At 41.7% G+C, this 22,341-nt stretch overlaps 1 protein-coding gene across 4 annotated transcripts in view; it reads left to right on the forward strand.

Annotated features, from left to right (window-relative positions):
* The window catches only part of Wdr44 (WD repeat domain 44), a 113,625-nt gene extending 110,676 nt beyond the window's left edge, over positions 1–2,949 (forward strand). For 2 of the 4 annotated variants that reach the window (XM_011247497.3, XM_006527700.4), the window contains 2 exons: positions 692–826; positions 1,812–2,949. In XM_011247497.3, the coding sequence (XP_011245799.1) occupies positions 692–826; positions 1,812–1,906 (230 nt within the window). In that variant the 3' untranslated portion in view covers positions 1,907–2,949. The remainder of the gene's footprint in view (positions 1–691; positions 827–1,811) is intronic. The other 2 variants (NM_175180.3, NM_001305675.1) reach the window with 1 other exon arrangement.
* Positions 2,950–22,341: the final 19,392 nt, after the last annotated feature.

Raw genomic sequence — 22,341 nt, forward strand, 5'->3', positions numbered from 1 at the left:
AGCCAAGCTGTGAAAGTGGAGGATGGAGAAACAGCTAATAGGCAACTCAAGCGGGACACTTCAAGCAGAGGGGACTAAGCTGTGCTGAACCTTATGGGATATAGAGAGTTCTCTGTTTTTGACATAAACCACATGGTCAGGTTGCAGTTCCCTGAGTTTGTGACCCTTGTCATTAAAATGATAGGACCTGTCTTTATATAGGGGCCAGATAAGCGTATCCCACCTTTTGATGTATTCACAAAGTTCTGGGGCCTGTTTTTATTTTTTTTCCTGATATAGTTTTAATAAGCCGTTGTCGTCATATGTTGATAAGTTTATAGGTGCTATTCTTGTAGGTTTAATAATAAAGAGCCAAATGCTGATTGGTAATACACAGCCACCCAGGACAAGACGGGGACAATCTTAGAGCAAGGCACAGCCTGATCTTCACAGATATATTGGAAGTTTAGCAATTATAACTGGTTGTGTTTTGTTTCTAACTGTTTTATTTTCCTATACCAAGGAAGAATTGATCCTGACCTAAAATTTGAAAAGTTATGGAAGAGTAGAAGCTATGAGACAGTTTTTTTTAGGAAATATTTCTGAGTTTAAAATTAGACTTATATATTTTAAAAGATCTTTTTAATAGTCTCATTTTTGTCTTTATGCTTAGTATAAAATTTCTCAGTTATCTTGAAATAAATTTTCCCAGCACATAATGCAGTTGTTACGTCAGCCATCTTTGCTCCAAACCCAAGTTTGATGCTATCCTTGGATGTGCAATCTGAAAAATTAGAAGGGATTGATAAATATGAAGATGCTGAAGTTTTGGATAGCACATCTACTGGTAGGTGCCAGTTTTATTTGTTTATTTTGTTTGGTCTGTTTTTTCCCTACCTACCTATGGTAAGATTTTCATGCATGTAAAAAAATATTTCTTGTGTACTACCTACTATTGGGTTGTTAGATACCCATTTCTGAACTTTCTAATGACATATTTCTTGTAAGTTTTATACATTTTAATTCATCTAGGAATTTTAGAAAATTGAAAATTCATCATTTCTACAGACAGCATTCTTTAAAGAGAGAATGATTGCTTAGCCAGTAAAGGCCCCTGCTACCATGCCTAAAGCCTGAGCTTGATCCCCAGGACCCATATGGTAGAAGGAAAGACTACTGTTGACAACTTTTCAATGAAAATTTAAATTCTTTTATTCCTAAGTAATCAGTACTTCTTACATCTGCAGTTTTTAGTCTATATATAATCAAGTTAGTTAACATGGAATTTGTTTGTCAAATGCTTCTACACAGCTGACATTTTGGCCATGTATTGTAGCTACATAGATCTTCAATACAGACCATAAGGCAGACGACTGTCAGCATTCACAGAGCAAATGTATGTACTCATTTCACATCAGTTACAGTGCCTGTGGTAAAGCCAGCATTATCAATCACTTAGAAACCAAAAACAGATTGCCAGCTGGTGACGTTCTCCAACCATTCCAATCCTGAGATTGAAATGCATAACTTAGAGGCCTAAACTACTTTGAGTAACTTAGATATTAAGGGTCCAAAGAACTGTAACATTCCTAAGACAGGAAAAGAACATCTAAGAAGAAGTTAATTGCAAGTGTGCTTTAATAAGGAAGAAAGGTACCATAGGATATAAGAATTCTTAAAAATCAATATAAACAAACAAACAAAAACAGATGGTTCGGAGAGGATCCAACCCCCCAAAGGTAGAAACGGACTTATGAGAATGTCTAATTTCAGCAACAGGCTTCCTGGTCCTTTAAAATCAACTATTAATCTGCTTTTTCTGTGCTTTTCAGGTATTGTGAAGACAGATAACACAGAAGTTCTTCTTTCTGCTGATTTTACTGGAGCAATCAAAGTGTTTATTAACAAAAGGAAAACTGTATCTTAATTTGAAATTATATTTAAAATAAACATATCAGTAAGTTTCTATATGTATCATAAATGAGAAAAGTATTATAGTGTTTCAGGCTAACATCCCTTTTTAGCTTTTATTGAAAGTTGTTCAAATATAATATATATTTTTTGAGAGGCAGTGTTAGTGATCTAGGAACTCCTAGACTGATAGACTAGAAAAGAATGTGGTTAGATTAACATTGCCAAGCATAGAGTTTATGTTTTGTTATGTTTATGTTTTGTTATATAATTATAAACATGCACAGGTTTCTGCATGAAAAGATATTAATATATTAATCACATGTGCGTGCCTTTTGGTTACATGCACTAAATCTAACAAAGTTAAATTATTTTGGTGGCTCTTTTGGCCTCCTACTGGGTGAGGTGGTCTTGTTTCTAGTTCTAAAAAATTTTTTTGCACAAAATTTCGTTTTTAAGAAATGTATCTTTTGACTGAATTATTGTTTTGAAATGTTATATAGGTTTTCAATAGGTCAATAACCATGTGTAAATGGTTTTTTATAAATTTCTCAATTTGGGGACAAGATTTTTTTTGTGATCTAAATTGTGGACTTATTCTTTACTTTGTAAGTGTATATATATATAATTTTTTTCTTTGCCACACTGGAGCACAATGTTTCTATGTAAAGAATTCTTTTCTTTATCCATGAGCACCAGGCTTTGCTCACTTAAAAATAAGCCACATTAAGGAGTGAGTCTTCTTTTTTACAATAATGTAAAAATGAACTGTTTACATTTTTTTAAAGCATTGTAGTTTTTAAAAAAAAATAAGCTGTTTTGTTTTGTGTTGTTGAATTTGAAAGGCTTTGTAAATACCAATATAATGTACCAATGAAATAACATCTGGGACAATAGAACCCTGGTAATGTTGTTGATGGTTTGCATATGTTTCTGAAACTGAAGTATGTATCATTAAAGTTGGTCATCAACACTTGTTAAAGGTGAAATATTTTGAGATGACATTATTAAATCAAAAGATGCAAGAAAAATAAATGATTGTCTTAATTTGACTTTAAACAGATTTACAATCTCTACATTATGATGCATTAACTACATGCCTTTGAATTTGCTTCTGGGTTTAATTCTACAGTACTGTCATCTATGCTCAGGCTCTTCATTTCACTCCAGGATGTGAGGACTTAGGAGTCACCATCATATTCCTAGTTAGGCTGTCATGGCCTTGATCTTAACCGTTCTTGGCTTTCTACTTGATTGCTTGTTATCTCTCTTGGATTTCCCCTGCATTGCTTTCTTTCTTTAGACAGTGCTCTCTTCTTCTCCCCTCCTTGTCCTTGCCCACCTCTCCTTTCCATCTCTGCCTCCCCTTTCTTTCATGTCTCTTGGATCGCTCACTCTCCTGTACTCTCTGTGGTATATTGAACTGTCATGTCAGTCTTTCAAACTCATCATAGAGTTTTAGTCTTAAGGTTTGTGTGGTAGATCCAGTTCAATTTTTTAAATCTGATCTCTTCAACTCTGAAACTCTGAGGCAGCTTAGTGCTGACTTTGCTTGTTTTTCGTTTGTTTGTTTGTTTGTTTTGAGATAAGGCCTGTTCTGTTTACTCCTAATTATCCTGGAACTCTCTAGAGCAGGTTGGCCTCAAACTGAGAGTTCCTCCTGCCTCTGCCTCATTATTGCTGGGATTAAAGGTGTGCACCACTGTTTTGCCTGACTTATTTCAGAGTACTTCTATCTTGGTGGGTATTTCAATTGCAGATAATCAAGGTATTGACATAGTAATGTTTGCTGATAACTGTTATATAGTTGCTTACAAAAGAGGCTCAGCTAGTTGCTTAAAAATAACTGACATTGCTGTCACTATGTTAATACACTGAAATTGGAAATGAGAAAATATGTTTGCACAGGAAATATCAAGACATGTTCAAAGAAGCAAGGCAAGGTGTGCACACCTATAATTACAGTTCAAGCAGTAAGATCATAGGTTCAAGGCTTGCACTGCAGAGCAAGTTAGTACAGCTCCAGGCTGGAAAACTCTTGACTAAAAAAAGAAAAACAAGGCTATAGATATGGCTCAGTGGTTGAGTGCTTCCTTACCATGTACAAGGCTCTCAATTCAATTATAATACAGAGAGAGAGAGAGTGAATCAGTTGAATGATTCCTCCCTAAAGCAAGTTTTAGAAATTCTCTGTAAATGATGTGATTTAGAAGAGTAGGTTCTAGAGTGATAGACTGCCCCACCACCGGGCACTGCTGTGCTGCTCGGGGAGGCAGGATGCAGGGAGACCACGCTTACCCCACACTGTCTCTGGGCAGGTGCTGAGCTGTAGGGAAGTGGCAGGATACCTCTCTGAGAATGGGGAAGTGCAGTCTGAGGCTTGAGACAGCTTGGGACAGGTCCCTGGGCCTATGACAGAGGCCAGAGCCATCTGGTTCTTAGGCTCTCTGACACCCAGGCACTACTGGAAGAGAACAGAATGGGGGCCCTCAAGCTGGATCTAGCCTTTGGCTGAGGGGGAATAGAAGGGGAGCTCCAGCTGGTCCCTCAGAGAAAGTTCTTGGCTTGTTGGTAGGCTTGGCTTTACTTGGGTTTGGTGGCTGCTGTGGCTGGGAGCACAGAAAGGCCTTCTACTGAAGATTAGCTGGTGGCTCTATAGGTGAAGGCCTTCTCTATGGCTCCCCACAGTGATATCCCGATGAAAAGTGGCAGTCCATGGTTTTAAGGCATTTATTTGTATGGTGAAAAGTAGATGAGTAAAACCATACCCCACTTCTCAGAGTAGGCCTGAGGTTAAATACCTTTTACAGGGAGAGGTGTCTAGGAAGGAAGGCTAAGTCTCCAAGCCTTTAGATACCTCATTAAAATGGAGATCTGTCTTGTGCCTATGTGAGCTGTGGTCACATCCTCTACACATGGAGGAGCTTGGGGCATTTCCCTTATGTGAGTGATGGCCACAAATCTATGAAGGGCTACTATGGCCTCATGACCGAGAACAGGCAAAAAGCCTGTTCAGGATCACCTTTCAGGATCACCTGATCAGAGTTTTGAGCCGTAGCTCAACCAGGAACTACAGTGCCTTCCATGGTCCTACAATAAACTTAGGTTTATCTGACTGGTAATACATCCCCTGGGCAAGTTCTTTATCCTATGTTATTATCTGTTCTTTGTAAGTAATATGGAAATAGCTATTGCAAAATATAAACATTCAATGAGAAATTACATATGTTTGAAACATGAGACCTAGCTACTAGGTGTACTCAGTAAATGTGCATTTCCATTGCTCTTTTCAATTCTCTGACTTCCCTTCTAGACCAAACTAAACACTTGCACACACATAAACTCACTTACATGCTTTTTAAATGCATGGAATCATGGGCACATACACAATAGCTTGTTTTGCTTTGTTTTGTTTTGTTTTGTTTTGTTTGACTGTGTAGTTAGCTCCTCACTATGTAGCCCTTCCTAGTATAGATCAGGTCCCCTGCCTGTAACTCACAAGAGATCCACCTGCCTCTGCCTCCTGAGTCCTGGGATTAAACCAGTGTGCCACCATCCCCAGCAAACAATAGCATTTACAAAGATTGACATGGTGCTTAAAAACAAACAAACAAACAAACAAACAAAAAAAAAAAAACCTCAAATCCTCTTTTGTTTTAACTATCACCTTCTCACAAGAGAAAGAATATTTTGATAGATAAAATGAAACAGTATAGTCTTAGTACAGGTAGCCTACAATGGCAAATAAATCTGGCTTTAGAAAATAATTATATTCCTCTATTTCTTAGTTTCTTTTTCATGAAAATCTCACTATGTGCTGTAGCTGGCAGAGAACCACTGTGCTAGATAACCAGATTGACTCATTCCGAGCTTGTTTGGAGAGTTGTATTAAATCTTAGTCTTCATCTTTGTCCTGTTAACATGCCATTTTTCACTAGATTTCAGATTATACAATTTGAGATTAACTTTTATCCTTTGATGTATTTACTTAGTATATCCATCCCTTTTGTTTCTAGTTTATAATCTCAAGAGTAAGGTACCATCTCTCTCTCTCTCTCCACTAAGTGAAAATCTGATTATCAAAATGTTTTTAATTATCTTAATACAGGGACTAAATGTGAAGATATGTTTGAGATTGTTTTCTCATAGATTTCCTCTTCTTTCTGTTGTTCTATCTCTACTTTGCTTCATTTGTTCCTTATTTTCGTATTTTATGTGTGGGTGCATATGCATGTTTTAGCACTTGTAATCATCTGTGTGGTGTGGGTATGCATATACCTGTGTGCATGTGCACATAAGGCCTGAGATTGTTCTCAAGAATGATCTTCAATTACTCTTCCACCTCATTGATTGAGGCATGCTCTCCCACAGCCAACCCAGAAGCTGCTGATGTGGCTAGCCTGGTTAGCTTGCTTGCTCTGGGGATCTCATGGCTCACCCTTCAGAGGTTGGAATTACAGGTAGGCCAATACATCCACCTAGCATTTACCTGGCTTTTGGAAGTTCTAAACTCCCGTTTCTTCATGTCTGTCTGGCAAATATTTTACATATTGAACCATCTCACTAACCTTCTTTTTGGGTTTTTGAGAGAGGGTTTTATGTAGACTAGTATCTTAGTTTGAGTTTCTGCAGCTGTAATAAAAATACCCATGACCAAAAAGCAGGTTGGGCAGGAAAGGGTTTATTCAGCTTACACTTCCACATTGTTGTTCATCATGAACTCTCCAACAGGGCAGGAACCTGGAGGCAAGAGCAGATGCACAGGACATGGAGAGGTGCTGCTTACTGGCTTGCTCAGCCTGCTTTCTCATAGAACCCAGGACCACCAGTCCAGGATTAGCACCATCCACTATGGGCTGGGGCCTCCCCCATCAGTCACTATTTAAAAAAAAAAATGCCCTACAGGCTTCCCTGCAGACTTAACTTACTGGGGTAGTTTCTTAACTAAGTTTCCCTCCTCTTAGATGGCTTTAGTTGTGTCACATTGACATAATCCAGCACACCTAGGTTGGATTCAGACTATATATAGCATGTATCAGGCTTCATTACAGGTTTTCAAAAGAAATTTTTTGCCAGTTGCACTAGTTTCCAGCTTCCCATTTTGCTTATTAATTACGTGGTGTGCATTAAGTTCCAACTATATATAGGGAGCAGTTGAGCTGAGACAATAAACAGGCAGATGCATGCACCAAAAGAGCTCACTGGAAAGAAGATGGCTGCAGAAACAAGAAGCTTGAAAGGATCTTGTAACTGGTGCCTAGATTTATCCCCTTCTCTCCGTATCACGGTGTGTTTTACCCCTAGTAAATCATGGCAGACACTCGGTTATTAAACCACTCTTTGTTGCTCTCATAAAGCACTAGGGATAATCAGGGTAAAGGAGTTTGTGCATCAGACATAGGTAAGGCAGAGAAAACAGAGTACCACCAAAGCTGTCAATATCTTTCTTAGTCTCTGGCTCTTCCCCCCTTTCCAGCTGTAAGAACCACTGGTTTACTTCTCAGAAAAAATCGTAACCATCTCTGTTTTGAACTATGTGGTTAACAGATCTTTCCTCCCAGTTGCTCTCATCTTTCCATCACTTCTGAAAGTTTTTTGTTTTGTTTGATTCTTGAGTCATCTAGTTTCCCCTGTTCACCACAGCCACTTTTTGTCAGTAGATCTGAGTGCAGGAAGTACATTCATACTGTTCTAACAGGAACAATATTAGTATTAAGATTCGTGTCAAAGGGAAGACTTGACCACAGAATCCTAAATACACCAAGTGCCCTTGGACAGCTTACCTAGAGTAGTCCACATGGATTTATTTTAGTATTTTCATCTATACTGTATTACATTATTTTCTCTGATTTTTTTACAACCACTTTAGATGTATAGCAATGTTGCCAAAAAATTAGAAAATTCTCAAAGACATGGTCGCCTCAGCATGATATTCCACACCACAAAAATATAAAACAATAGTGCTGGGGAGTTGGCTTACTCAGTAAGAGAACTTGGTGCTAAAGCGTGAGAACCTGAGTTCAAAGTCAGCCACCCATGTAAAGAGGCCTAGCACAGCCACATATGTGCCTATAACTCCAGTTCTATGGGACTTGCTGGCTGGCAGCCTAGCTCCATGTTCAGTAAGAGTGTCTCAAGGGCCTAGCAGAGAATAGAGCAGAATACCAGGCATACTCCTTTGGTCTGTGAACATTGGCAGAGGTATTCATACTTGCACAGATGTGCATTCACCACATATGCTCATTTCACAAATACATAACAATGATAGTTGTGAAAATACAATGTCCTATTACACTCCTGACCCAATTTTCCTTACTGTTTGTCTTGTATTACCAGAGTATGTTCATCAAAATGAGAGGCACCAATACATTCTTAAGTGGACATCAGATTTTAATTGGATTCTACCATGTTTTCCAGTGTTCAAACCTGCATGCCACATTGCAGTTATAGACATCATGCTTTTTAAAATCTCAAATAGTTTCATATTTTTCTAGATGTTAAAAAAGTACCTTTATCCTCTACACCCATTTCTCCTACTGTTGGGTTTATGTTAATGTGGTATATATATATATACACACTAACACCTTCAGTGGCATGCCCATAATGGCCTAACTTCCTCCCATAGGTCTCACCTTTTAAGAGTTCCATCATAGAGGCTGGAGAGAGGGTTCAGTGCTTAAGAGTGCTTACTGCTCTTGAAGATGATCTGAGGTTTAGTCCCCACCACCACATCAGGTGGCTCACAGCTGCCTCTAACTCCAGTTCCAGGGGGTCTGATAGCTTCTGGTATCAGTGGGTACCTGCACAGATATGCACACAAACTCATGGTGGAATACACACACACACAAATAGAAATATATCTTTTTAGAAACAAGTTCCACCATGGACTCTAGGGATTAAGTCTGTAATACATGGGTCTTTGGGAAAAGGTAAGATCCAAGCCATAGCAGAAGTGCATAACATGATCATTGCCTGATTTCAAGGATTGGGAAAGGGTTTAAGCCCCAATTCCATTTTTGATTCCCACCAAGTTGGCAAACGTTTCTTTTTTCCATTTTTCCTAAGATGATGAACCTCTAGAATAACATACATGGAGTAAAAATATCCTTCTTGTTATCCATTTTCTGCACTGTCAATTTTCTCTGCCTTGTAAGTCTAACTTGGGATCCAGTTGGTCTATTGAACTGTTTTCTGATCATTTGTCCCTCAGCCTATCCTGACAAACAGTTCCCTTCTTCAAATGAGGGATGCTCTACTTCCCTGACAGCAGGAGATAGGCAATGTAAATTTAAGGCTATTACACATCAATGACGGCCGAAAATTTAACTTTTTGGAGCCAGAGGGGTCAAGAACACCACAAGAAAACCTACAAAATCAACTAACTAACCTGGGCACATAGGGGCTCACAGAGACTGAATGTCAAACAGGCAGCATGCATGGGAGGGATCAAGGCCCACTGCACATATATAACAGTTGTGCAGCTAGGTCTTCATATGGGACTCCTAACAGCAGGAGCAGGAGCTGTTTCTGACTACATTGCCAGCCTTGCCCCTAACTGGGGTGCCTTGTCCAGCCTCAATAGAAGATGTGCCTAGTCCTACTGAAACTTGATATGCCAAGGTGGGCTGATATCCATGGGAGGCATCTCTGATTCTGAGGAGAAGGGGAAGGACTAGGGGATTGGGGAGGTGAGGGGAAATGAAGTGACTGGGAGGGGAGGAGGGAGGAGAAGCTGTAATAAGGGTGTAAATTATTTAAGAACCAAAAGAAATGTCATGATCTTCCTTTCCAATCTGTATCCCATTGACCTCCCTTTGTTGTCTAATTCCTCTGGTTAGGACTTCAAGTGTTATATTGAATAGGTAGAGTAAAAGGGTAGGCCTTGTCTAGTTTCTGATTTTAGTGGGATTGCTTCCAGTTTCTCTCCATTTACTTTGTTGTTGGCTACTGGTTTGATGTATATTGCTTTTATTATGTCTAGGAATGGGCCTTGAATTCCTGATCTTTCCAAGACTTTTAACATGAAGGGGTGTTGAATTTGTCAAATGCTTTCTAAGCATCTAATAAAATGACCATGGTTTTTTTGTTGTTTTGTTTTTCCCCTTTGAGTTTGTTTATTTATATAGTGGATTAGATTGATGGATTTCCAATATCAATCAACCAGAGCTCTCAGGGACTAAACCACCAACCAAAGAGTACACCATGACTCCAGCTGCGTATGTAGAAGAGGATGACCTTGTTGGTCATCAATGAGAGGTGAGGCCCTTGGTCCTGTGAAGGCTTGATGCCCCAGTGTAGGGACATTTGAGGGTGGGGAGGTGGGAGTGGGTGGTTGGGTGGAGGGAACACCCTCATAGAAGCAGGAAAAGGGAAGATTGGATAGGGGGTTTCTTGAGGGGAAACCAGAAAAAAGGATAACATATGAAATTAAATAAAGAAAATATCCAATTTAAATTAAAAAAGAAAAGAAAATGCCATGGTCATCCTGAGTGCTGCAGTAGTGGGACCACTAGATGGAGCCATTCACTGTAATTTTTCCTTCCCTGCCTCTTCTCTGGTTCCTGCCTGGAGCTTCAAGGTTGATTCCTCCTCTGGTCTTCAGTCTTCCTAGAGGTCTGTAATGCCTGTGAAAGGGTCTAGAACTCTTGTCTCCCTTCTCGCACATTCAAAACTTGACTGAACTCAGAAACATGCTACTGGCATTCTGTGAAACCAAATATAGAAGACTTAGTGGAAAACAGGTCTCATGCACAAGAACAGGACCTGAGTGCTAATACTAATGAGTAGTAACAGTTGGGCAACTTGTTCTCAATTCCTCCCCCCACCCTTTGTTTTTCTCCATCTCTTTGATGTTTCCATTTTCACACTTACTTTTCTGTAGGGTGGCCATTGCAGTGAAATACTATTTGCGAGATTCTTTTTTATATATAACAATATTTTATTAGATATTTTCTTCATTTACATTTCAAATGCTATCCCAAAAGTCCCCCAGACCCTTCCCCCCTCCCCTACCCACCCACTCCCACTTCTTGGGCCTGGCATTCCCCTGTTCTGGGGCATGTAAAGTTAGCAAGACCAAGGGGCCTCTCTTCCCAATGATGGCCGACTAGGCCATCTTCTGCTACATATGCAACTAGAGACACAGTTCTGGGGGTACTTTTGGGGCTGGCTCATGGTTAAGAGTGCACACTGCTCTTGCAGAGGATCTGAGTTGGGTTTCCAGCACCCACAGTGAGTGGCTCACAACTGTCTGTGACTCCAGCTCTAGGGGATGTGCCACCTCCCTTCTGGCCCTCTAGACACTTTTTTTTTTTTTCAGATTATTTTTAAAATGTTGTTTATTTATTCACTTTACATCCCAATATCAGCCCCTCACCTCCTCCAAGTACCCCCTCACACAGATATTACCCCAATTCCTCCTCCCTTCTCCTCTGAGAAAAGGACACACCGCTGGTATCACACACACAGGCACACGCACACCTACAGCCCCACCCTGGCACATTGAGTTGCTACAGGACTAGGCACATCCTCTTCCACGGAGGTAGGGCAGCCCAGTTAGGAGAATGGAATCCACAGACAGGCAACGGATTAAAGGACAGCTCTCACTCTAGTTGTTTGGAGATCTTCATGAAGACCTACATATGTGGTTCAGGGACATAGGTCCAGACAGTGCTCCCTGTTTGACTGGTGGTTCAGTCTCTGGGAAGCCTCAAGGGTACAGGTTAGTTGACCTTGTTGGTATTCCTGTTGAGCAGGCCTGTCCTCTTTGGGTCCCTCAATCCTTACAATTAAATCTTGAATCAAATAAAAAAAGAAGTCTAGATGTCTTTAAAACATGAAAAACCTACAGAATGAAATTCCCTGCTCACAGAGATTTTATAATAAGAAGAAATTGGGAATTGATACTCCATAAATTTGACCTAACTATTGTTATATACGTAAATTTCTTGTTTGACATCTTTCTTTTTTTTATTACATTTCCCTGTGAAACAGAATGAGAACCTAATTACAACTTTTCCCTGCTGTTAGGAGCCTTGTCTAATCTCATTCACTTCCACTAGAGGGTGACCAGGGAAAGGAGATGAGGCTCAAACCAAATTCTTGTGCTTTTGTTTGTTTTTGTTGTTTGCAGTTGGGCTTAGGGGAAAAACAAGTAAGCCAAAGAAATTGATGTTACATGGAGGACAAAGTGAAGTTAAAATTTCTAATTGCTGTTGGTTTTGATTTGTATTATTCTGTGACCATGTATTAACCAAAGAAAATATGAAAGGTGTTTTACATTTCTTTTTAATAAAATATAGAAAGTTTACACACACTTCTGAAGTATATTAAACCAATAGATTTATAAATCCAGTCTTTACTAAGCCTTGATATCCATGTGAATGCCCCATTCTCTTTATAAAAATTAATAATTGAGAATTCCTATTAGAAAATTCATCCCCCATACCCCATTTAATCAGCACAGAAATTTCTAGCACTCTAGACAACTTTCTAATCAACTTTATTTCCCATTACTCTCTTGAAAAACGTCCTTCATTTTAAGGAAAGCAGTTTTCCATGGAAGTCCAATAAATATAACCTTGGAGTTTGTAAGTTTGATGCAGAAAATAATTTTGCCCAGTTACCTAATAAGGGTTATCTGGGTGGTGTGGAGCATGTCATTAATATCAGCACTTGGGAGTCAGAGGCAGGCAGGTATCTGTGAGTTCAAGGCCAGCCTGGTCCACAAAGTAAGTTCTAGAGTTAAATAATAGAGACCTTGTCTTGACTAAAAAAAAAAAAGAAGAAAGAAAGAAGGAAGGAAAGAGAGAGAGAGAGAGAAAACAGAAAGAAAAGGTAAAAGAATAGAAAGAAGAAAGAAAGAAAGAAAGAAAGAAAGAAAGAAGGAAAGAAAGAAAGAAAAAGAGAAGAAAGGAGAGAGAGAGAGAACAAACTAAGAGCTGGAGTCAAAAAGTCTTATGGCCCCAGAGGTAATTAGCTGATTGCAGTGCATGGTGAGGTAGGCATAGAGAGAATTTATTGTAGGTTCAGAAATTACAAGATGCATAAAATAAGTGATGGTGGTATATTACAAAAACAGGGCTCAGCTTATAAGGGTCATAGGCTAAAACATGGAACAAAAAAAAAAACTAAAACAAAAATGAAGTGCAGTAATATACTGGAAAGTACTAAAGAAATAGAAAGCCAGGAGTACATAATTATAATATCTAGATAACAGCTCAACAATAAAACGGAGTAGTGCAGATCTTGCTTACAAAAGGATTCATTGTTGTGTATGGAGGAGATGGTAGAATTGGAAAGTCAGCGTTCTGTGACCATCATGATAAATACTGATTCAGAAAACAATAACCTTCTTATAAAGATTGTACAAGATGGGTGAGGAGATGCATAAAGTGCTGGGAGCACATGTGTAAGGAACTCCTGATCTCAGATCCCAAGTTCCCTTTTAAATGCAGCCTCATAGGGCTAGACAGATGGCTTAGTAGCTAAGAGTACTTGCTGCTTTGACAAACAACCTGGTTCAATTCCAAACACTCACAGGCTGCTCACAAACACCTGTAATCCCAGTTCTAGGGCATCTGCTGCCCCCGTCTAGCCTTCCCAGGAACCAAGCACGCACATGGTATCCTACAGCAAAATGGCAGGCAGAGACAAGCATCCCCAGAAGCCCGAAGACCAGCTAGTCTGGTACTTACAACAGATTCTCGCTCAAACAAATGCAAAGGCAAGGGTGTCCTCTGACCTCTACATTTGCTTTCATGCATACACACACACACATAAACACAAAGATATGAAACTTAAATTACATTAAAATTTAAGCCTGCTTGATATTCCTACTCTATCAAAATCAGTGGTAGGCCCATAAGTAGCAGGTGTGAGGAATGAAATTCTGTGCTTAGTTGAGAAAATAATTTTCTATTAATCAACAGTCAATGGTTAAGTAGCAGAAATATGTGACGGTATCAACACATCCATGTACACTATACCCAATAAAATTCATCAGCCATTTATGGTAAACAACCTTGAAATAATAAAGAGCACCCTCAAATTGACCAAGAGCACTTACCAAAATCCTATCCAATTCTAATGTTTAACGTTTACAATACTTTGTAATCATTTTATTACTTAGGACTTGGCCCTAATTTTTAGTGCTGTTCTTGCTGGTCTAGGCAATGTAGTAAGAGATGAATAAAACAAGTGTAAGAATTAAAAAGAAAGGAATAAAATCTACTTAGAAAAAATTCTACTTAGAAAATTCAATACACTCAGATAATATACAAACTATAAAGTACAAGGTTTATGGTAAATGTTAAAATGGTGGTAGAGGTAGATGGATCTCTGTGAGTTCTAGGCCAGCCCAGTCTTCAAAGTGAGTTCCAGGACAGGGCTACACAGAGAAACCCTATCTTAAAAAGCCAAACAAACAAAAATTCAGTAGACGGAGAAGTTATATGGCTTAGAGAATAAAAGAACCTGCCACAAAGCCAGAGAATCATAGTTCAATTCCAGATACCCACATGGTAACAGGAGAGAATCAATTCTGATAAAGTGTCCTCTAATCCCACCCTACATACAAACTCACACACTCACACATACACATTACAGACATACACTTAGACACACAAATAAATGCTTACTTAAAAAGGAGAGCAGGTTCAGGTATGGGAAGAAAAAAATTTTCCCCAGCCTTTTACTCTGAGATAGTGTCTGTCTTTGTCACTGAAGTCCATTTCCTTTGTGCAGTAAAATGCTGGGTCCTGTTTAAGTATTCAGTCTTCTTTGTCTTTTTATTGGGGAATTGAGTCCATTGATGTTAAGAGATATTAAGGAATAGAGAATGTGGCTCCCTGGTATTTTTGATGTTATTTTTATGTTTGTGTGGCTATCTTCTTTTGGGGTTGTTAAAAGATTACTTTCTTGCTTTTTCTAGGGTGTAGTTTCCTTGTACTATCCTTTGTAGGGCTGGATTTGTGGTAAGATATTGTTTAAATTTGGTTTTGTCACAGAATATCTTGCTTTCTCCATCTATGGTAATTGAGAGTTTTGCTGGGTATAGTAGCCTGGGTTGACATTTGTGTTCTCTTAGTGTATGTATGACATCTGCCCAAGATCATCTGTCTTTTAGTGTTATTGTTGAGAAATCTGGTGTAATTCTGATCGGTCTGCCTTTATATGTTATTTGACACACCCTCCTTCTTAGGCTGTTGAACACTCAGGTCGGGCCTTGTGGAGAGTTAACAATCACTGCCAGGCAGGATCCAAGGAGAAAGATGGAGGAACAGCGCTCAGGAGAAGCCAAGAGAGTTGGGCTTGGAGCAGGGAACTGAGATGTGGCAGGCTGATAGGCATGTAAACACAGGCAGCTGCCTGGCTGAAGTGCATAAATTCACCATGTGGCTGAGCAAGTCCAGCTAGGCAGCTAAGCCCTACCAGAGCTGTCGTGGCCAAGCGGGGCTCAATGGTGCTGGGTGCTAGTGAGTGGTTGAGAGATGTGCTGGGGGGTGGGGGGGGGGTGCTCACACCAGGACAGCACGGTGGCTTCCCGCGTGCATGCACTGGGAACCAGAGGCAGGACAGGCACAGAGGTGGTCAGGCGCTAGGAGCTCTCTTTCCCCTTCTCTGGTTTACTTAAGTTTTCACTCTGGCAAACAGCTGCCAGGGGGTCTCAGGCACTATGGGACAGAGCTCTGGCTGCCCCACCAACATGCATGCGCTGGGCTGGAAGCTGACAGGCAAAGCAAGTTTCATAGAGCTATGGACTGAGAGTGGGTCTCCACCCCAGGCCGGGGTTGCTGAAAGCTTCAGATCGCAAGCTTCAGATCGCACCCCAGTTCTCCTGGACCTCTGCACAAAGAGCTGGAGATTAGGGCACGAGGAAATCTGGATCCCTTTTAGGAGGGCACTGAAAGAACCTAGTGGGGAACCCCCCACTCAACTCCCAAGAATCACGAACAGACAACCATCTTGATGTAAATACATGAGGACATTTAATTACAGAGCTCCAGGTCGAAACATATCTCACAGAGGAGACAGTGGATTCAACCACGAGGCTTGGAAGCTAGGGGTTTTTATAGAAAAGGAGTGGGGCTGGGGGAGGAATTGGCGCGGTTTCACATGATTGGTCCATTTAAACATCAGCAGCCTGTTAACATTTAACTTAGGTCAGAGGGGGTGGGAGATAGGGAGGCGACAGGCCTGCCTGGGCATGTCCTGGTCTGTTCTGCTATGTTCTTAGCCCCTGGTTTCAAAGCTCACAAACAACTCTGGCTATTTGACATACATTACATGAATCACAGGTCTCAAATTTTATTTCCTTTCATTCCCCTCTTCTTCTGTTTAGACTAATTCTAATCTTAGAGTTTTAGAAGTCTATATCTCTATGTGGAGAATAGAAATCAATAAAATAAGAAGGGATAGTGAACAGAACTAGGCAGGGACCCTTTTAGTGAGGCTTGAGGGTCTGGGCATGATGTAGGTATACGGAGATCAGATCTCTGCTTGGAACTGGTGAGATGTCTTTTGGGGTACCCGGCTCATTCGCTGTAGCCAATTGAGACCAGCCTTTTTTTCTGCACCATCTGTAAGCTTTTTAACTTAGCATACAGATTATTATTACAAACAACATGTAGGTTTAAACACATCATTTAAGAAAGTGATGGGCATGGGAGCCCCATAAAGGATCTTAAAAAGAGTAAGACTGAATCAAGAGGGAGTATTTTTAGTTCTAAATAGGGCAAGGAGAAGGAGCACCAAGTCTACACCAGTCTCTTTTAGAATTTTATTTATCTTTTTTACCTGTCCTGAGCTTTGGAACCTGTATATACAATGTAACTTTTAACCAATCTCTAATATCTTGGCCAGTCCCTGATTTATCTGGGCAACAAAAGCAGGTCTATTACCTTGGGAAGATTTCTTCTAGTATCTTTTTGGCCATCACATTGGCTGTCTCAGTCCTGGTTGGAAAAGCTTTTACCCAGCCTGAAACGGTGTCTATCTGTAAATCTTACCTCTCAGTAGGCCTCCAACCAGTTGTCCCTGAGCTTCTTTTCAGGCATATACATGAAGTGTCCTGTATTAGTCATAGCACAGGCCGTGCAGCTTTGACTATTTTTTTCTGTCAAGTCAGAGTCCTGTAACATAGTAGTCAAAGGACTTAACCACACCTTTTAATTTTTTTTGGCCCCCAGGTAGGTCAAATAATGTCCATAACTTGATAGTGCTCAGGGGTGTATCTAAAGCTGGTCTCTCTGACATCATAATAATCTTTAGGTTCCTTGACTGCCAGGATCATTGTTCCTTGGGCCACCTGTTTGGCAGTTAGATCTGCCATCTGATTTTCTTTTTTTTTTTTTTAATTTTTTTATTAGGTATCTTCCTCATTTACATTTCCAATGCTATCCCAAAAGTCCCCCATACCCACCCCCCCACTCCCCTACCCACCCACTCCCCTTTTTTGGCCCTAGCGTTCCCCTGTACTGGGGCATATAAAGTTTGCAAGTCCAATGGGCCTCTCTTTCAGGTGATGGCCGACTAGACCATCTTTTAATACATATGCAGCTAGAGACAAGAGCTGGGGGTACTGGTTAGTTCATATTGTTGTTCCACCTATAGGGTTGCAGTTCCCTTTAGCTCCTTGGGTACTTTCTCTAACTCCTCCACTGGGGGCCCTGTGATCCATCCAATAGCTGACTGTGAGCATCCACTTCTGTGTTTGCTAGGCCACGGCATAGTCTCACAAGAGACAGCTATATCTGGGTCCTTTCAGCAAAATCTTGCTACAGTATGCAATGGTGTCAGCATTTGGAAGCTGATTATGGGACGGATCCCTGAATATGGCAATCACTAGATGGTCCATCCTTTCGTCACAGCTCCAAATTTTGTCTCTGTAACTCCTTCCATGGGTGTTTTGTTCCCAATTCTAAGGAGGGGCAAAGTGTCCACACTTTGGTCTTTGTTCTTCTTGAGTTTCATGCATTTAGCAAATTTTATCTTACATCTTGGGTATCCTAAGTTTCTGGGATAATATCCACTTACCAGTGAGTACATATTGTGTGAGTTCCTTTGTGATTGGGTTACCTCACTCAGGATGATGCCCTCCAGGTCCATCCATTTGCCTAGGAATTTCATAAATTCATTCTTTTTTTTTTTTTAAAGATTTATTTATTTATTATATGTAAGTACAGTGTAGCTGTCTTCAGACACTCCAGAAGAAATTCATTCTTTTTAATAGCTGAGTAGTACTCCATTGTGTAAATGTATCACATTTTCTGTATCCATTCCTCTGTTGAGGGGCATCTGGGTTCTTTCCAGCTTCTGGCTATTATAAATAAGGCTGCTATGAACATAGTGGAGCATGTGTCCTTCTTACCAGTTGGAACATCTCCTGTATATATGCCCAGGAGAGTTATTGCGGGATCCTCCGGTAGTACTATGTCCAATTTTCTGAGGAACCGCCAGACTGATTTCCAGAGTGGTTGTACAAGCTTGCAATCCCACCAATAATGGAGGAATGTTCCTCTTTCTCCACATCCTTGCCAGCATCTGCTGTCACCTGAATTTTTTTTATTATATATTTTTTCCATTTTTTATTAGGTATTTAGCTCATTTACATTTCCAATGCTATACCAAAAGTCCCCCATAGCCACCCACCCCCACTCCCCTACCCACCCACTCCCCTTTTTTGGCCCTGGCATTCCCCTGTACTGGGGCATATAAAGTTTGCATGTCCAATGGGCCTCTCTTTCCAGTGATGGCCGCCTAGGCCATCTTTTGATACATATGCAGCTAGAGTCAAGAGCTCCGGGGTACTGGTTAGTTCATAATGTTGTTCCACCTATAGGGTTGCAGATCCCTTTAGCTTCTTGGGTACTTTCTCTAGCTCCTTCATTGGGGGCCATGTGTTCCATCCAATAGCCGACTGTGAGCATCCACTTCTATGTTTGCTAGGCCCAGGCATACTCTGATAAGAGACAGCTATATCAGGGTCCTTTCAGCATAATCTTGCTAGTGTATGCAATGGTGTCAGCATTTGGAAGCTGATTATGGGATGGATCCCCGGATATCTGCCATCTGATTTTCTTTAGCCACAGCATCTTAGATCTTTCTCTGCAGATGTCAACAGCCCTTTTTGTCTGTAAATTGCTCCGTACAGTGGCAAAAGCATATCTGATGTCAGTGTAGACTTTTCTTTTGCCATTTTTAGAGCTTATATTAAAGTTACAAGTTCAGCTTTTTGGGCTGATGTCCCTTCAGGGAGGCTGGTTGCCTAGATCACTTGCTTTCTGTTTACCACCGTACTCTGTCCCTGCCTTCTGCTTACCTTTCACCACGAGGCTACTGCCATCCATGTACCAGCTTGAACTCTCAGGCCAAGGCTGATCTGATCCTTCAGATCATTTTGAGTACCAGTTTCTTCTGCCAGAATGTCAGTGCAGTGATGAGTAGGTGAAGTCTCAGGCAGTAGTGTAGTGAGATTGAGGACAGCAGGTGGAGCGAAGGGAAGGTCACTCGTTCAGTCAACAAAAAGCTCTGATGTGTCACAGGAGCGTTGGTCGTCATCCATCAGCCAGGGGGCTGTTGGATAATGTTTTTAAGAGCGTGGGGTGCCACTACAGCTATTTGCTGTCCCAGAGTGAGCTTATCAGCACCTTTGACAAGCAGAGTTATGGCACAATAGCTTTCAGGCAAGAAAACCACCCGCTGGCAACTTCTTGGATAGGTAAGCCACTGGCTTTTTTCAAAGTCCCAAAGTCTAAGTAAGGACTCTTCTGGCAACCCCTGATCTCTCTTCCACACAAAGAGTGAAAGACTTGGTTAGGCAAAGGCTGGCCATCAGTAGGGCCTTGTTCATTTTTTAAAGGCTTTCTGGTGATGTGGGGTCCACACAAACACTTCCCCTTCTTTGGTTAGGGGGTACAACGGGCAGCTAAAGTCGCCAACCCAGGTATCCAGAGCCTGCAGAAACCAGCGGTACCCAAGAATTTTCTTACTTGCCTTGGTGTAGTTACAGTTTTTTCTTCTGGCTTTTTTTAGCCACTGTTTTCCACCTCGAAGGGTGTATCTCAAATAGATAACTTGAGTCTGACACAGCTGAGCCTTTTTAGCTGAGGATCGGTCTTCTGTTGCCCAGGTTTCCTGTCTAGATCTTGTCTTTTCTTTCTCTCTTACCACAGTGGCAAAATTCTTTCTTGTCTATGATCCCTCCTGTTTATTTTTTCTGCCTCTTGCCTTTCTCTCTCTCTCTCTCTCTCTCTCTCTCTCTCTCTCTCTCTCTCTCTCTCTCGTAACACACCTTTTTTGCCTCTTACTGGTTTTACTCTAAATATTTTTTATTTGGAGTATCTCTCTCATCTCAGACCTCTCTAATCTTTTTCATCTCTATTTTTACTGCCTCTCCTGAGTCTGCTGGAGCTTTGCTCTTTCTTACAGTCTAAGCTCACCTTTTTCTAGACCTCTATGCCTATTTGTCAGAGCCTGGTGATTAGACTCGTAGGTGCTCCTTACCTGGGACAGGAGTTTTTAAGTGGGGAGATGTCTCCCTCGATGGTGAGCAGCTTAGGGCAGGGCCGCCCTAGAAGAGAAAACACGTGGAGCAGGGAAAGGGAAGGCAGCTCTCACAGCTGGCTGCACCGGACCACTGACACCTCAAAATGAAAGCACTTTTTTCTGTTAACAAGAGACAGGATGTAGGGGACAGGGGAATGAGGAGATGCCAGGGAACCCGCGGAGCAGGCTCCTGGGAGCGGGAAGAACTAGCAGGCCCCCAGGGGAGGGGCAGACACTGGCGAAAAGGGGGAAGGCAGCGGAGGCAGTGACTCAACCACTTGGCAGATGTCTGGCGCTCACTGCACTGTCCACCCAGGAGCGAGCAGCCAGGCAGGCTCAGGGGACTTGTGGGCGTTAACCTGTGCTCGGACTCTCCTCGGCTGCTCCCAAGCTGTGGCAGGCATTGTGGCCACTCTAGGGAGCCAGGCAGGGCCCCACGCCTTCGGGTAGCCTGCAGAACCCAGAAGTGAACAGCAGGCTACCCGAAGGTTTGTGTGCTATTCTGCACCGAGTTCATTTCTCCCTAGGCTCCAGGTCCATGGGCGGGACCACTGTGACCCTCTGGCTGCTCCCTGGAGTTGGAGTGGGAGGCACAGCAGCTGAGGATCTGAAAGGAAGTGGTCAGCATAGGGATCTGACAGGATTCTTAGGCTTATTCTAGAGGGCATAACTCAAAAACAGTCGTCAGTCATTAGTTCAAGTCTGAACACAAAGAGACCCACAAGATATACACAGAAACCGTTTTCAGGCACCCACCATAGAATCACAGTATCACAGAAATGATAAACATAAGCAAGACCAATACAGGGTATCTTACACGCAATTTCCAGAGAAGCTCACTGTCACTATGGCCAACTCAAATGGACCTCTCTCCACGGGAAGGCCCCCTGAACCTGAGACCGGCCTAAAACCAAACCAAGATAATCAGTCAACTCCTTGGGACCAAAACGAGACTTGAAACCAGACAAACCAAAAGCAAAACAGAATCAGAAGGTGGTCCAATGGAGGACACACAAGTGAACAAGACAGACAGACAGACAGACAGACACACAGACAGACAGACAGACAGACAGGGATTCCACTTTACCTCCAATGTACAGTGTCTGTGTCTCATGACAAAGACCACAAACAAAAACAAGATAGCAACAGAGAAAAAAAGGACACCAATGCATCTAAGCACACTCGTCTGCATCTGGACTTATACAACCAGCCAAACGCTACTTCTGACGGAATGGGATTCCATGTCCACTCCTTCTCTGGCAGGAAGAGCACTCACTCTTCTTCACTCTGCCAGGCAACAGCCAGGTCCTCCTGACTGCTCCGTACCCCAGGCACTCCCTCCAGGGTCTCCCTCGGAATGTCTTCCAGGGGTGCAGCCTATGGGGAAATAGACCCTCATCTTCCCACAGCCACTAGGGTCCTTACGGTCCACAGTGGCAGCTGCCAGAATACAGAATACCAGAACTGGTAACACAGGTGGGGCTCAAACCCACAATCTCAGAACTGAAAAACTAAGACACAAATTCAGCGGTGCCACATTTAGACAACATACAAGACTCACACAAACAAACGTACCTCTAAGGGGTCCTTCGGGGTTCCTGGGTGTCACACAGATCCCAGTGGGGCCTCCAAATGAAAGAACCTAGTGGGGAAACCCCCACTCAACTCCCACCAATTCGGCGTGCACCCAAGAATCACGAACAGACGACCATCTTGATGTAAATACATGAGGACACTTAATTACAGAGCTCCGGGTCGAAACGTATCTCACACAGGAGACAGTGGATTCGACCACGAGGCTTGGAAGCTAGGGGTTTTTATAGAAAAGGAGTGGGGCTGGGGGAGGAATTGGCGCGGTTTCACATGATTGGTCCATTTAAACATCAGCAGCCTGTTAACTTTTAA

Source organism: Mus musculus, chromosome X (assembly GCF_000001635.26).
Source record: "Mus musculus strain C57BL/6J chromosome X, GRCm38.p6 C57BL/6J".
Lineage (NCBI taxonomy): Eukaryota > Metazoa > Chordata > Mammalia > Rodentia > Muridae > Mus > Mus musculus.